Genomic DNA, 15,300 nt, shown 5'->3' with positions numbered 1-15,300 from the left:
AGCATCCTGAAGGCAGATGTTGTGAACACAAATGTGTACAGGGTCTAATCAGATTACTATAAATGAGTAATATAAATTTGGAGATAGTAGAGTATGAGAGGATACCATTCTCATCCAAAAGGGCTCAACAGCCCTCGGCACCAGATAGTTATTGCCTAGTCACATGGCCCCTGTTGCCTTATGTCTCACTTTTACAAGGGGAAATGGAAACTTCTATTTTTTTTCCCCTACGGAAGATGAAACTTTAAATGGTAGTAACTAATTTTAAAAAAATGTTTAAACAGTATAGACCAGTTAAAAACATCTATAGGCTGTAGTTAGCTAACACATTTCCAGTTTGTGACCACTATTCTAGGCTTATTTTAGGTGCACTGTATGAATCGTTCCCTGATGCTTATGATGTCTTCTCTGTTCTTTAAGTTTTGTTGTGTGTGTGTGTGTTTGAGACAGGGTCTCTTTATTTATTTCTGTCCATCCTAAAAGTCACTATGTAGACTAGGCTGGCCTTGAATTTTCAGAGGTCTGCCTGCCTCTGCCTCCCAAGTACTGGGATTAAAGGCATGCACCACTGAGATTTTTTTTATGTGCTTCAATTATTGTGCTATAGCCCATGTGCCTTCCTTGTTAATTTCTTTTTTAGTGCATTAGAAGCATGATAGCATGAGTTGGATTTATCCTGCACTTAGTACATGCCTGAATAAAATATTTGTTAGCATACCTGATGTATGTGTGTTGTGTGAGTGTGTTCCTTGGTGATAACTGCTTATTCTAGGAACTGATATTTCTCTTAGTGGAAGTACCAGTGACATGTTGGCTTTAATTGCCAAAGAGCTGTACTTTCAGAAGGAACTGAATTGGGTAAGATTGCTATTCCAAAGCTGACCCGAGGGGCCAGGGGATGTATTTAGGTGGTAGAGCTCTTCCTTAGCATGCATGCATGAGGTCCCGGGTTTGATGCAAGCACAGCAGAAGAAATGAAATAAAAAGTGGAATTCAATTATGCTTTGGTTACATCAGATGGTCTAACTACCAAACAGTGTTTGGAATATTTACAAAGAATATTAAAAAATAGAAAGCTGATTTGACACAGTGTTACTTGATGGTTTGAACAGTCTCTGAAAAAACTGAAGAATGAATGCTTAATGATAAAATTTTTGAAGGACAAGCTAGTAAAAGGATAGACTGATAATGGTCTTCATCAAAATGAAAAAATTTCTTGGTGCAAGACCCCATGAAGATAATGAAAAAAACAGGTGTGGTGTCTCATGTCTGTAATTCCAGCACTTGGGAGTTTGAGGCAGGAGGATTGCCATAAGCTAGTGGCCAACAAAGATGGAGATCCTGTCTCAGAAGGCAAAACAAAATAAGACAGTGAAAATAAGCTTTGGACGAGGATGACTTGAACCTAGATACTAAGTGCTTCAAAACCACAGAAAATGACAAAGCAGTCTAACTAAAGAAACGTGCTAAAGATAGATGTTTCTCTGAAGAGAGTCTTCAGGTCGCACACAAACCCCCGAAAAGGTGTTTACTGTCTAGTCACTGGTAATGCAGCCTAGAAGCTACAGTGAGCCACCACCACGTACCTATAAAAGTGGCTCAGCATAGGGGAAGAGCTGGTCCGAATGCAGAAAGTTTTGGTTATTTGTACTACTCTGGAAAAGATGGCAGCTACATACAAAACGAAGCGTGGTCTTATTATATAACCCATGGTTCATATAAAACTAAGCGTGGACTTACCATATGACCCATATTATTAATAAAGTATTTGTCGTTTATTCCAGAGAAAAAGCTTATGTTCATGTAAAAACCTGTACGTGAACTTTGAAAATAGTTTTAGTTGTTCAATAGCCTAATGTTGGAAACTGCAGATTACCTGGAATTATAACACACGCACACGCACGCATGCACGCACGCACGCACACACACTGATGTACTGAGAAATTGAAAGGGACTTTTGATATAACCATAGTGGAATGTAGGGACTTAGGCTGAGTGAAAAAAGTCACTGCAAAGGTAATCTGTATGCTTCAATGTGCACGACTTGAAAATGTCCGTGTCAGAGAACAGAGCAGTAGTTGGTTGCTATAGGTTGAAAGAAATGTGGAAAGTGTCTGCCTCCAGAAAGGATGGCACAGGGATCCTTAGGATTGAATTGCGCCTTGCCTGGAGAGTTAGGCAGTTGGCCCACTCGGCATTCATAGACTTAACCAATCATCCGTGGAAAACAGTTGGGAAAAGTTTCATCTGCACTAAACTTGTGCAGACTTGTCATTGTTCTTAAGACAGTTTAAAGTCATTTATGTAGCATTACATATGGTATTAGACATTACAGATGCAGTAGAGGTGACAGACTGCAAAGATGTGCTTTGGCTATATGCAGATACTGTCCATTTTATAGAAGGGATGTGACCACTGCAGATACCAGGGGACGGCTGTGTATGTGGTAACATTTGATGTAACTAATGTACACATGTATGGGTACATGTCAGAACTGTAAAATTGGAAGGACACTGGTGAATTGTAACAGTGTCAGCTTCTGATGGGGGAGGTGGGTGGAGGTAGATAGGAGCTCTTTGTGTTATTGTACTAGTATATGAATCTGAAAGTCTCAAAAACGTTAAGCAGATAGTTTATGCTGAAGAAGCCGGTATCAGTAGATTCTTGCTGGGCTTTCATTTTAGCAGGAGCTGTTCCAGTCATGTCAGATGAGGATGCTGCAGAGGCCCCAGCGGTAACCGAAGCGACCCCAGCGGTAACCGAAGCGGCCCCAGCGGTAACCGAAGCGGCCCCGATCCTCAAAGATGGCAACTGTGAGCCGGCCGAGAAGCCAGAGAATAAATCTCAGCCTGTGGCGTCCACTCGGAAAAGACCAGAGACCAATCCTTCCAGTGACCTTGAGGCTTCCCAACTTCCTGCTCAGGTGCCACAGGCTGTAGCCAAAGTGATAGTCTGTTAACATTTTGGGATTTAAAACTACAAGGCTTAAAAAGGACGTGGTAGCAGTACTTACTAATTTACAGTGGCACTTCCTTCTTACAGCCATAAAGTAACAGCTTTCTGAGTTCTGGAAATGCCTTTATCAGTAATTGCATTTGCTGCAGGGTATTTCTGTGCTGATGGCATTCGTCTGTCGGTCAGGCAGTGTTCACCCAAGTCACAGATCTGCCCACCTGTGCTTGTCTAATGATTAGATACCTGTCTGTGCTCATCCGAGTCTCCACTAATTTTCCTGTTTTCTTTTGTCTTGTTTTCTCTCTGGAAAAAATAGGAGACTGTTTCTAAAGATGCACCCCAGACCGGATGGGGTTATTGGGGCAGCTGGGGCAAGTCCCTGCTCTCCTCAGCCTCAGCTACAGTAGCGACAGTAGGTAAGACCGTTGGTCATTTCCTTATTTTTTGTGTACACTGGTGCTCATGCCCATGTTCTATTAGGAAGTTGAAGTCTAGGGATTCGTTTAAGCCTACATTTTAGTGATGTTAAGTCAGTGGGATTTTTGTTTCTGGGGAAGGAGATAATGACCAGAATACATATGTCATTAAAATAATGTGCCTTTGGGACCATGATTTTAGAAATATTGCAGATTTGGGCTTTTGTTTGTTTGTTTGATTGATTCTTCAGTTTCAGTAACAACACAGAGCACACAAATGTTAATTGTTTTTCTCATCAGGACAAGGTATTTCAAATGTCATCGAGAAGGCAGAGACTTCGCTTGGAATCCCTAGCCCCACTGAAATTTCAGCTGAAGTCAAGCAAGCAGCAGGTCCGTGCGTGTGCTCGGGGTTTTGGTGGAAATGGGCAGTTCAGTTCATGTCAGCACTAGCACTTAGTAATAGTACTAACTCAGTACCCGACACTCAGGCATATTGAGACTATGAGGAAGAGGGTTTGGAATCTTGAGGACTAGCCGTGTCTCCTGAAACCGTTCATGTGTCTCTTTACTGCACTTTTGCGTGGATGAAGTGATTCAGAGGATTGGTGAACATTCAACAGTAAGGCCATGATCACAGAATGTGAGAAGGCCTCCATGTTTTGCTTGCCATAATTAGCTTTATCATCAGTAAGAATTAGCTGACTTTGAGTAAGTCGTGGCAAGACAAAAAGATTTTAGTGTGTTAGTGTTTTTGTTTTCACTTGGATTTTTCTTTTTATGAAGGTGAAGCTTTGTTCTGGTTTGTCTGGATCAAAGGGAAACCTGCAATCACTCACCCAAAGGACACAGTTATCACTAGGGAGCAGGGGGGTCAGGGACCTGAGCAGTTTTAAGACCAGGCTTACTTCTTCGGTCTCTCAGGGGCCTTATTGTTTCTCGTCATTGCCTTTCTTTGCTTATGTCTATCATTTCCCCTTGAAGTCCCCTGACTGTGTTATTTCCTCCAGCTCCACCTTTATAGAATTGTGGCATACATGGGCATCAGAAACTAGCTGGCTCCAGTTAGTCCCTTTAGGGAGTCCTTGGCCTAAGACTTAGATTGGTATTAAAATTAGGTCACTTGACTGCAGTTATGGTCAGAAGACAAGCTCATGTTACACAAACATGACCCCACAGGCTTCTGCCTGTGAATTTGAGGCGCTGTTCATAGTGACTCTCCTCCCCTCCCGTGCCCATCCATCTCCTCTTTTCCATTCCCCATTCTCTCTTCTTCTCCATTCTCTTCTCTCTCTCTCCTCACTCCCTTTCCTCTTTCCTTCTTACCCTGGTTGGCTTTGAACTTGCAGACTCTCCTATCTCAGCCCTCAAGTCCTGGGATCACAGGCCTGAGCCTATACCTGGCTTTCCTTATGGTCTGTCTGTGTCTGTCTGTCAGTCAGTCTGTCTGTCTGTCTGTCTGTCTCTCTCGTCCAAAAAAAAAAACAAAAAACACTGAAACACTAAAGTCCTTCACGGTGAGCTCCATGGTGGAATAGCTATAGAGTTAATGTCTTACAAGTGGAAGTGTCGTAGTAGATATGAAAATGTAATGACTGGAGGGGGGAGAGGGAGGGAAGGAGGGAGGGAGGGAGGAAGGGAGAGGGAGAGAGATGGTTGTTTTTTATTTTTCAATTTTATTTTTATTTTATGTGCATTGGTGTTTTGCTATAGGTGTTGGGTCCCCTGGAACTGGAGTTACAGACAGTTGTGAGCTGCCATGTGGGTGCTGGGAATTGAACCTGGGTCCTGGAAGAGCAGTCAATGCTCTTAACCACTGGGCTATCTCTCCAGCCCCATTTACTGGTTCTCTTTATGTCTCTGAATATGAGAACGGAGAACAGGGCTCAGGCTTAGTATTTGTGGCTCAAGGGATGAGAGCAGTTCTACTCAGTGGAAATTACATGGGCTTGGATTGTAGTTTAATAAGAATAATAGCCAGGCGGCGGTGGTGCACGCCTTTAATCCTAGCACTCGGGAGGCAGAGGCAGGTAGATCTCCAAGTTTGAGGCCAGCCTGGTCTACAAAGTGAGTTCCGGGATAGCCAGGGCTATACAGAGAAACCCTAGAAATAAAATTAGCCCAGAAATAAAAATTTAAGAAAGATGTAAAGAAGAATAGAATTTGCCGAATTAGAATAGACTGCTTTTTGATAAGACGTCCTTTCCACTGTGTGTGTGTGTGTGTGTGTTAATTCCACTGCCAAGGATATTGTCATCATGATGAGTCTTTTCAGAACTTTAAGAAAGGCTGATGCTATGAAGCAAGTCATTTGGTCATCTTTTAGGAATATGTGTTCCTTTAAAGGGCCATGTTTTTCTCTGCTTTTTTTTTTTTTTTTTTTGCAAGTAGTTATGGTATGTGTGGCTTAAATGGATCTTTTTAATGTTTCTGAGCTGGGTATGGTGGCACACAGCAGTTATTCAGCGGTCAGGAAGTGCAGGCAGGAGGATAGAGAATCTGAGACCAGCCTGGACTGCATAGCCAGACCCTATCTCAAAACAAAACCAAAAAGGTTGGTGTGATTGCTTAGACTGAGCCTGGAGTGGCCTTTACTTGAAGGCTTTGGTTCAGGTCCGGCTCTTCTGGGGCTCTATCCACTTCCCAGGTGCTTAGTGAGTCTGCTTGGTGGGTTGGAAGTCAAGTTTCTCAGCCTAGTGTGAGCTATGGGGATTGTTTAGCTTCCTGCTCCAAGGCGGGTTCTTTTTCCAGCCTTGAAGAGTTCCTTGTGCCTGTATACTGAATACTGAGCAATGCAGTATTCATGGAGAGGCACCCAGGCATATGTGTGTAGAGGCTTAGAGTTCTGGGATGCCTCCATACTCTCCAGTCTGCAGATTCCCTTCAACTCTTGCTGTCTCTTGTCTCTGCCTTTCCCTCTCTGTGTGGTAGTTGGAAAGTTCTTCTGGACAGGAAGCCAATTCAGTCACAGGAGTCACTTGATGTCTTTTTTCTGCTGGTCCAAAGTCTTCTCTTGTCTGACTCTGAACATTGTTTCTAATCTGTTGTGGGGTTTTGTAGCTGCTGTGATAGGAGGGCAAGTCCAGTGTAGTTCAGTCTGTAACCTGCTTGCTATAGCACGAGGACCTGAGTTCCACCCCAGAACCCATGTGAAATAAGCTGTAATACACTGTTGGGAAGGCAGAGATAGGAAGCTGTCTGGGGCTTGATGACCAGCTAGCCTAATCAGTGAGCCCCAGGTCCCAGTGAGAGACTGTCTCAGAAAAAATGCTTTCCCAAGGAACATCCAGGGTTAACCTCTGGCCTCTACATATATGCACACAAACGTGTACTCCACACACTTGAACACCCAATCACACCCCGTTAGCCCCCAAAGCTGAGCTCTTACAGGCTTTTTAAAGTATAAAGTGGAGCAGACTGTTTGAGACATGATCACCTTGTAATGCTGGTCTGTTTGATGACAATGTGAGTTATAGTTTACTTTTAGCTGTATAGTTTTATGTTTGGATGTTTGGAGAGGTAGTTATGTTTATATTATATTATGTAATCAATAGAACACTGATAGGCACTTCCCTGGATCTATATACTTGGAATGTAAGAGTATTTTATTAATCGAAAAGATCCATGTAACTCTTATCCCTGGTCAGTCACTTGTCTGTTTTCGAGTGCTGAATAGTTTTCCCTTGTCCAGAAGTTTGTGTCTCTGAGATCATTCAATATATAGTCTGATTGCATATCAATCTTTAGTTTGTTCAAGACTTGATTTTATTTTTTAAATGAAATAAATTAGAAAAAAAATCTGCCCACTTTAACTTTCCTTTTAACATAGGCAGATGTTTTAAAATAAATACAGAAAGGCCTGGGGCTTTGTGTGGAGAAACAGGGTCTGATTTTTAAAAAACCACATATTTTCTATTGAAGCAATTAATGACCCTTTCTTTCATGTTTATAAACCTTTGTTTCAGGAGAAACAAATGCCAGTGAGAACGAAAGCTCACCAGTGCCTGGGCCTTTCGGGATGCTCTCGACCATCTCAACAGCTGTGCAGAGCACGGTGAGCAAAAAGTGCAGGAGCCTGGCCTGTGTCGTTCTGATGGGCTGTGTGCCCACCTCCCTTTCTCAGGATGCGTGAGTACTATTGCTCCTGAGAGAGGCCAGATCACCTAGGGTCACTCACTAGAGTAAGAGCGGAAGTGGAGTGAGAGCTGATTATTTTAGAGACTGTCAAGTCGTGGTTTGGTGTCCTTAGGGAGTGTTTTTGCTTTCCAGAGATATTTCTCTAATAAGCAGAAGGGACATTTGACCTTTTTAATGGACACTTGCTAAACTATAGATGTAGCTAGAGTTTTCCTGCCTGGCCCACAGTCAGGACAAATCTCTCTCACCTGCCAGTCCCATAGCCGCTCAGACCCGACCAAGTAAACACAGAGACTTATATTGGTTACAAACTGTATGGCCGTGGCAGGCTTCTTGCTAGCTGTTCTTACAGCTTAAATTAATCCATTTCTATAAATCTACCTTGCCACGTGGCTCGTGGCTTACCGGCATCTTCACATGCTGTTTGTCATTGTGGCGGCTGGCAGTGTCTCTCTGACTCAGCCTTCCACTTCCCAGCTTTATTCTCCTCCTTGTCCTGCCTATACTTCCTGCCTGGCCACTGGCCAATCAGTGATTTATTTATTGACCAATCAGAGCAACACATTTGCCATACAGAACATCCCACAGCACATAGATGATGAGAATGTTTAAAAAAGGATCGTATAGGACTCTTAATGTCTTTCCTACATGAGGGTAGGTGGCTAGTATTTTTTATTTTGTTTCTTTGCTTTATGCAGTCTCCAATATGCAGTCATCCTGCCTCTGATTCCAAGTGTAGGGATTGCAGGCATGCTTTACCATGCTTAACCCCATTTTAGCTTTTGAAATATGGCAGCATATAGACTATGACTTCATACGTGTTCAGTTTGAATTTTCATAGCAGACTACTTTCAACCGTAGTAAGAATCCTATAAGTCCATTGCCTTTCTTTCTTGAGGCATGTGTTCTTCCCCCAACTCAGATGGCCACTGCCAGGACTTCTGCTGTCGTGAGTTAGTTTTGACCTGCTCTTCTGCCAAATGGAGGCCTAGGTATGCATCCGGTGTTCTCACACACTCACTGTGTCTGTAATACCCAGGTTGCAGCTTTGCTGTATTCCTAGTGGGACTTGGTCATATGTTATTGCTCCTACAGTTGGTAACCACCAAGCCAGGCTCCAATGTAAACTGTTACAGAGTGTTACATCGCACACTCTTATACATGTCTTCTAGTACATCTCTGCACACATTTCTCTTGGGTATGTAACTATGAGTGGGTTGCTGCTGACCCCCAGTTTCCCAAAGTGGGTCTACCTGTGTGCATTTGTGTGAGTGGCATATGATTGCTTCAGCTGCTTCTCAGGCTGCCAGTGCTTGGTAGTGTTGGCCTCTTTTTTTTTTTCCCTCCTCGTACTGGGATTGAGCCTGGAGCCTTACACATGGCAAACAAATACTCCACCACTAAATTTAGCAATACATCCCTAGCTGCCTTTAACTTTTGATTCTGAGGAGGGTTCTCATCATTTGCCCAGACTGGCCAGAGTTTACTGGATGTTCCTTTGCTGTACCTGAACATTCTCCTCCTGCAGCCTCCTCTAGCTGGGACTGCAGCCCTGCATACCAGCCCCACTCTGGTCAGCCTTTACTCAAGAGTCAATTTGTAAACACCCTCAGTGTTGTAATGGAGTTTCATGGCTTCCCTAGGGCAAGAGCGTTATCAGCGGGGGCTTGGATGCCTTGGAATTCATTGGGAAGAAGACAATGGATGTCATAGCAGAAGGGGATCCTGGATTTAAAAGAACCAAGGGCTTGATGAACCGGAATTCTACACTGTCACAGGTACTGTGTCCTTCACCTGTGCAATGCCTGCTTGTGTTTTCATTGGATTTTTGCCGATGTTGACTTGGGAACCTTGTTAGTGTTTGTTTCTTTTGAATCCTTTGGGGTTATGGGGTGGGCAGTGAGAGCTCCAGTGCATAGAGGGGTTCCAGCTGTTGTCCCTCTGTTTCCCTTCCTCAGTAGCTTCCTGTCAGCAGAGTGGGATGTTAAACCCTGTCAGAGCTGTTAGATTAACTTTTAAACCCCCACAGACCAGCACCTGGTGTCTCTGGCGTTACTGTCTAGTGTGAGATTCTGTGTGATAACGTGGTTCCTGCTGTCCCCCAGCTCCTTGGGTTTGAATGTGGAGCCCAGATTGAAGGGGCTGTGCTCTGGATGGAGCCCGAGAAGCTGTGCTCCCGTGTGCTCTGTGATCTCACTCTGGAGTACTCATTACTTGGTGCAGTACGACACTTCCATCTCTTTTTAGGTTTTACGAGAGGTGAAGGACAAAGAAGAGCAGCGGCCCTCCAGCGAGGTAACCATGGAAACAGACAAGAAAACTCATTATGGGCTACTCTTTGATGAGTTTCAAGGCCTTTCACATCTAGAAGCTCTGGAGATGCTTTCCCGAGAAAGTGAAATAAAGGTAATTCCCAGCCCCGAACCCCTCCTGAAAGTCTTCACACAAAGGGGTGCTGCAGACACTCTTCTGCTGTGCATTCAGAAGGTGAGGTGGTTTTGTGGAGGCTCAGGACTTTGGAAGCAGAAACCATGTAGGAACTAAGTGCCAGAAAGAATCAGGTGATTGTCCTTATTACTCAGAAAGGGAAGGATTAAAAAAGAGTTATTAACACATGTGCATTTCCCATCATCTGTCTGTTTGTATCTGTCTATTTTCTGCAGTCTCTTTGGCTTTAGCTGCCAAACAACTTACTGACTTAAGCTGCCAGTTTGCATACAGTTAACTGTTGGCTTTTAGTTGGTTCCAGGCTGTGTGTGTGTGTGTGTGTGTGTGTGTGTGTGTGTGTGTGTGTGTGTCTGTGTCTGTCTGTGTGTGTCTGTGTGTCTGTATAAACAGGACCTCACTGTGTAGCCCTGACCAGCCTGAATTTACTGTGTAGACTAGGCTGGCCTCAAACTCACTGAGATCTGATTTCTTGAGTGTTGGGATGAAAGGTGGACATCATACTTGGATCAAGACTTAATTTTTAATTTGTGTAAGTGTATGCCATGTGCGGCACGTACCCATGGATGCCAGGAGAGGATACCAGATCCCTGGAGCAGGGATTATGTGTGGTAGTGAGCAGCATGGTGTGGGTGTTGAGATCTAAACTCAGGTCCACTAAAGGAGAAGCACGCACTCTTAGCTGCTGAGCCATCTCCAACCCAATTGAAGACTGTTTCATTTCCCTTTGTTTCTAAGCTGCTGTTAATCCCATGGTACTTTGGAAAGTACAGACTGCCCCAACCTACCTTTCTGTAGGAATTAGCTTCTTGAGTTACAGTTTTTGTTTTGTTTTTTAAAAAATGATTTATTCATTCTTATTTTATGTGCTTTGATGTTTTGCCTGCATGTGTGTCTGTGTGAGGGTGTCAGATCCCCTGGGATCAGAGTTATAGACAGTTGAGCTGCCATGTGAGTGCTGGGAATTGAATCTGGGTCCTTTGGAAGAACAGCTGGTGCTTAACCACTGAGCCATCTCTCCAGCTCTGAGTTAAAATTTCTAAGGAATAGGAGTTGGCTATGGTGACACAAGCCTATAGTCCCCATTCTCAGAAGGCTGAGGCAGGAGATTTGAGAGTTGAGGACTAGTCTGGGCTACCTGGTGAGATACTGCTCCCCTTCCTCTCCAGAGCAGCTTGTGCTGACTGGTTAGTTTATAATTCAGATTTCAGTTGACTCGTGGACTCATCTCTATTTGAGATTCTCTTAATTTTCCTACAAATTTTCATTGTCTCATATCTATTTAGGTGAAATCTATCCTTAGTTCTCTGAGTGGAGAAGAATTACAGACCACAAGACTTGAGCTAGAACAGCTCAAAGAAGCGTTTTCCCTAGCAGAGTTCTGTGAGGAAGAGGAGGAGGAGAGACAAGGTAACGCAGGCTTCTGTACCCAAGTGGGTGGCTCCCTTGTTGGCTGCAGTGATTCCCTGGAGTCAGTCACTGGCCCGATGGCACTTTTCTTACAGATCCTCCATGCTTTCCCCTCCCCTGGCTTGCCCACACTCTCTGCTGCAGGGCCCTGCCACTTCCCTGGTCTGATCTGCACAGCTCTGCCTGCGCTCCTGCTTGAGAGCTGCTCCTGTCAGGATCCTTTCTGTGTGACCACAGACATCTCATCCGTGTCTTCCCTTCCCGCTTCTCTAGCCCCTAACCCCATCCTGAAGCATGCAAGGCAGTTGTTACCCAGACTGCAGTGATCCTTTGTCCCTTCTCATGTTTACAATTCAATATCTGTGTGTGTTAGGGAATGTAAGTTTTGAAATGCAAAATTATTAGGAAATACGGTTTATTTATAGTGTAGTTCCTGGGCAAGTGCGTCTTAAACTCTGATCAGGAGAGTGTTTTTATTTGGATATTTCAGTTGAAAATATTTCCAAGATTAAGAAAGTAGAGTTTAATGACAATTTTTGCCTTTTTTTTTGATGAAGCAAGCAGTTAGAAACATTGAAGTTGAATGTAAAGGTAACTTTAGGGATCATCCTGGCACACAGAGCCTGCTGCCTGTGTGGCAGGTTAAGCTGGTAGTTTATGAAGTGTGGTGTGGAGAGCCTATGTCCCTGTCACCTTCAGGGAGTCAGACCTGCGTCGCACTGTCAAAACGGAATAGAACTTCCCCGGAGGAGTTTTAGTTTAGCTTTTACTGTTTGAATACCTGGATGATGAAGAACAGCAGCTGTGGAACTGTTGCTGCCACACTATGGCTCTGTCAGCGTGGCCGCACTGGCTCACTGCTGTGCTGTCTTTACTGCCGCACACTCAGTTACAAGAAGAGGGTGCATTTCATTGACCCTTGGAGTGGGGGAAATGGTATCAGTTATTAGTGTTATCAGATCTTGACTCTAAAGTGCACTCCCATATTCTGTGCAGCAGACAGTGAGGGATGATCGTTGTCTCAGGAAGAGCATGTTGTGTTTGAGTTTGAGCTGAACTCTCTTCTGACACAGAAGACTGTTTTCACTTGGAAGTATGAACATGGCATAGGCCATTCAGAAGGGAGTAGTTGGTGGAACATGCCTATAACCCCAGCAAAGGCAAGAGGAGTGAATTAAGTTCCAGGCCAGCCTGGGCTACATAGTGAGACTGTCTCAAAAAACCAAAAATCAAACAAACAATCAAAAAACAAAAAGAGTAATATCAGGGCAGGAGAGATGGCTCAGTGGTGAGGAGCTGCTCTTGCACAAGACCCAGGTTCAGTTCCCAGCATTCATATCAGGTGGCCTACAACTGCCTATAATGACATCTCCAGGGAGTCCAATGTCCTCTTTTGACCTCTATGCACATACCCCATCTTAATGTTCTGTTACTATGAAGAGACACCATGACCACTTATGTGTCTTATGTGCACTTATGTGCAGCTCTTATGAGAGAAAGCATTTAATTGGGGTTTGCTTACAATTTCAGAGGTTTAGTTTCATCATAGCAGGGAGCATGGCAGCATGTAGGCAGATGTGGTGTTGGAGAGGTAGTTGACAGTTCTACATCCATATCCTCAGGCAGCAGGAAGAAAGAACGCCATGGAACCTGGGCTTTTGAAACCTCAAAGCTCACCTGCATTGACACACTTCCTCCAAAAAAGCCACACCTACCCCAACAAGGCCACACCCACTCCAACAAGGCCATACCCCTAATCCTTTCAAATAGTGCCACTCCCTAATCATTCAGATATGTGGGGGCCATTCTTATTCAAACTACCATACATACCCCCCCAACACAAATATAATTAAAATAAAATTAATCTTTAAAAAGCAACAACAAGGTAAATGAAGTGACCCTTGACTTGTTTAAGTCACTGATGATAAAAATTCAGAATAAGTGGAAGTTTGAATTTTGTGGGACATATTTATCATTTTGATGAACTTGGAGTTTCCAGTGCTGTTTGCACACTCTTCTGAGGAATCCTGTGGTGATAGTAACATTCACTTTTGTATGTTTTATAGTGAAATGTGTCAGCATTTTGGATATCTCATAATAGAAATGAACTTTTTTCACTGACTGATGTGTGATGTATATAATTACACCTGAGCAAGAGATGGCCTAGTGGGCTCTAGTTGAAGACATCATGCACAAAACTGGGTAGTGAGTCTTCAGTTCGTTGTCATATAGACTATTGCAACTAACCTTTAAGAAATAAGCACCTGTTGAGTTTTTCTGTAGTATTATTGAGAGATGGCTCGGCGGGTAAAATGCTTGCCATGCCAGTGTTGGAACTGAGTTTGAATCTCCAGATCTCATGTGGAAACTGGGCATGGTAGAGAGCTGTGACCTTAGCGTTCTTACAGGGAGGTGCCGGGTGGAGACTGGGGAATCCCTGGAAGCTTGCAGGCCAGTTAGCCTGGAGGACAGTGCAGTGAACTGCAGAGACCCCGTCTTAAAGAGAAAGGCGAGGACTCACACCCAAGGTTGTCCCTGGCCCCTCTCCCTCTCGTCTTCTCTCTCTCTACTCTCCACTTCTCCCACTCCTTCTCCCTTTCTGGCATGCACACACACAAGATTATTCAAGGGTAATTGTTACTGTTATCTGAAAAGTCGTTAACATGCATCTTTCCTTTGCACAGTGCATCTCTGTAAGGTTGGGTATTGTCCACATACTTTGGGTTCAGTCCCACAACCACATAAAACGAGACATGTGGCCCATACCTGTAATCTCTGCACTTGGGAGTGGAGGCAAGAGCTTCTGTTCAAGTTCGTCTTCCACTACTTAGGCCCTGTTTCAAAAAGAAGTTCATTTTATTAACAAGTAGTGGGGCTAGTACCATTTGTGTGTGTGTGTTGGGGGGGACGTTGCAGGGGGTGCTTATGACCATGTGTACATGTTCTTGTTGAGGCCAGAGGATGATGTTAGGTGCCTTCCTCTATATAGTTTTTAGAGATGGTCTCTCAATGAGTCTGGAGCTCCAGTTTCTGCTAGGCTGGCTGGCTGGCCAGTGAGCTCCCAGTGTCCTCTGCCCTGCCTTCCAGCATCGCTATTGCAGACACGAGCTGTCATGCCTGGCTTTTCGTGTGCGTGCTGCAGATCTGGATGCAAGTCACCATCCTTGCACAGCAGGCCCTTTGCCCGTGGAGCCATCTTCCCACCCTGTGTTCATTATTATTATGAATAGTTTGCATTTTTTCATTTATTGAAAATAGATCCTTTTCTCATACAATATGTCCTGATTATAGTGTTTATTATTTTTAATGAATAAATACTTTAGACATTTGTTTTAATTTTTAATTCATTTAAACTATACAATTTGCATTTAAAATAAAAGCTCCTGGGAGGCCACAGGGTTTTAATGTTTGAGAATTTCTGGGTTAATTATGCTAAACTGCAGCACTTTAAAAACCCTCTGCGATTGCTCTTTAGAGCTGTGTGTCCCTGTCCTTCTGTGAGTTTATCTTTTACTTCTGTGGAGTACGGGAAGCTTGAGTTGGACATCTCTCGGTCTCACTTAATTTTTCTCATTTCCAATCTACTATGAGTGGGAAATCAAATAACTTCCTCAGTCTACTGAGAGCAAGGCAAAGCTCCCCTGAGACAGATCTGAGGGCCTTTTCTGTGAGAGAAGAACAGAGCTGAGTGTGACTTTTACCTAAGACAGGGATGTTTTCTGTTCTCTTTGTGGACTGAGAAGTCAAGCTGGCTGTGTATGTAACATCTCACTAAGTGACAGCTTGTGTAAAAGTTCAGCTCTTGATTAGAACTGGTATTTGAATGTATGTCTTAGAAATGGTCTGGTGATCTTAAGATGCCAGTTTAGAACCCCAAGTGATACAATTTGAAGTTAGGCTTGGCTTCCGAATGAAGACCTGCCTCTCACAAAGCCAT

The 15,300-nt window shown here is 43.8% G+C and overlaps 1 protein-coding gene across 3 annotated transcripts in view; it reads left to right on the top strand.

Annotated features, from left to right (window-relative positions):
• The window catches only part of Fam114a2 (family with sequence similarity 114 member A2), a 34,531-nt gene that overhangs the window by 1,641 nt on the left and 17,590 nt on the right, over nt 1-15,300 (top strand). For 2 of the 3 annotated variants that reach the window (XR_009380623.1, XM_059270599.1), the window contains exons 2-8: nt 2,685-2,923; nt 3,272-3,371; nt 3,672-3,764; nt 7,337-7,425; nt 9,152-9,286; nt 9,756-9,914; nt 11,240-11,363. Coding sequence is in view for 2 of the 3 variants with exons in the window: in XM_059270599.1 (XP_059126582.1) it covers nt 2,702-2,923; nt 3,272-3,371; nt 3,672-3,764; nt 7,337-7,425; nt 9,152-9,286; nt 9,756-9,914; nt 11,240-11,363 (922 nt within the window). In the remaining variant the exon portion in view is untranslated. The remainder of the gene's footprint in view (nt 1-2,684; nt 2,924-3,271; nt 3,372-3,671; nt 3,765-7,336; nt 7,426-9,151; nt 9,287-9,755; nt 9,915-11,239; nt 11,364-15,300) is intronic. The other variant, XM_059270600.1, reaches the window with a different exon arrangement.

Source organism: Peromyscus eremicus, chromosome 8a (assembly GCF_949786415.1).
Source record: "Peromyscus eremicus chromosome 8a, PerEre_H2_v1, whole genome shotgun sequence".
Classification (NCBI taxonomy): domain Eukaryota; kingdom Metazoa; phylum Chordata; class Mammalia; order Rodentia; family Cricetidae; genus Peromyscus; species Peromyscus eremicus.
Note: the sequence above shows the minus strand (reverse complement) of the source record. Positions and strands in the feature narration are given on the sequence as shown.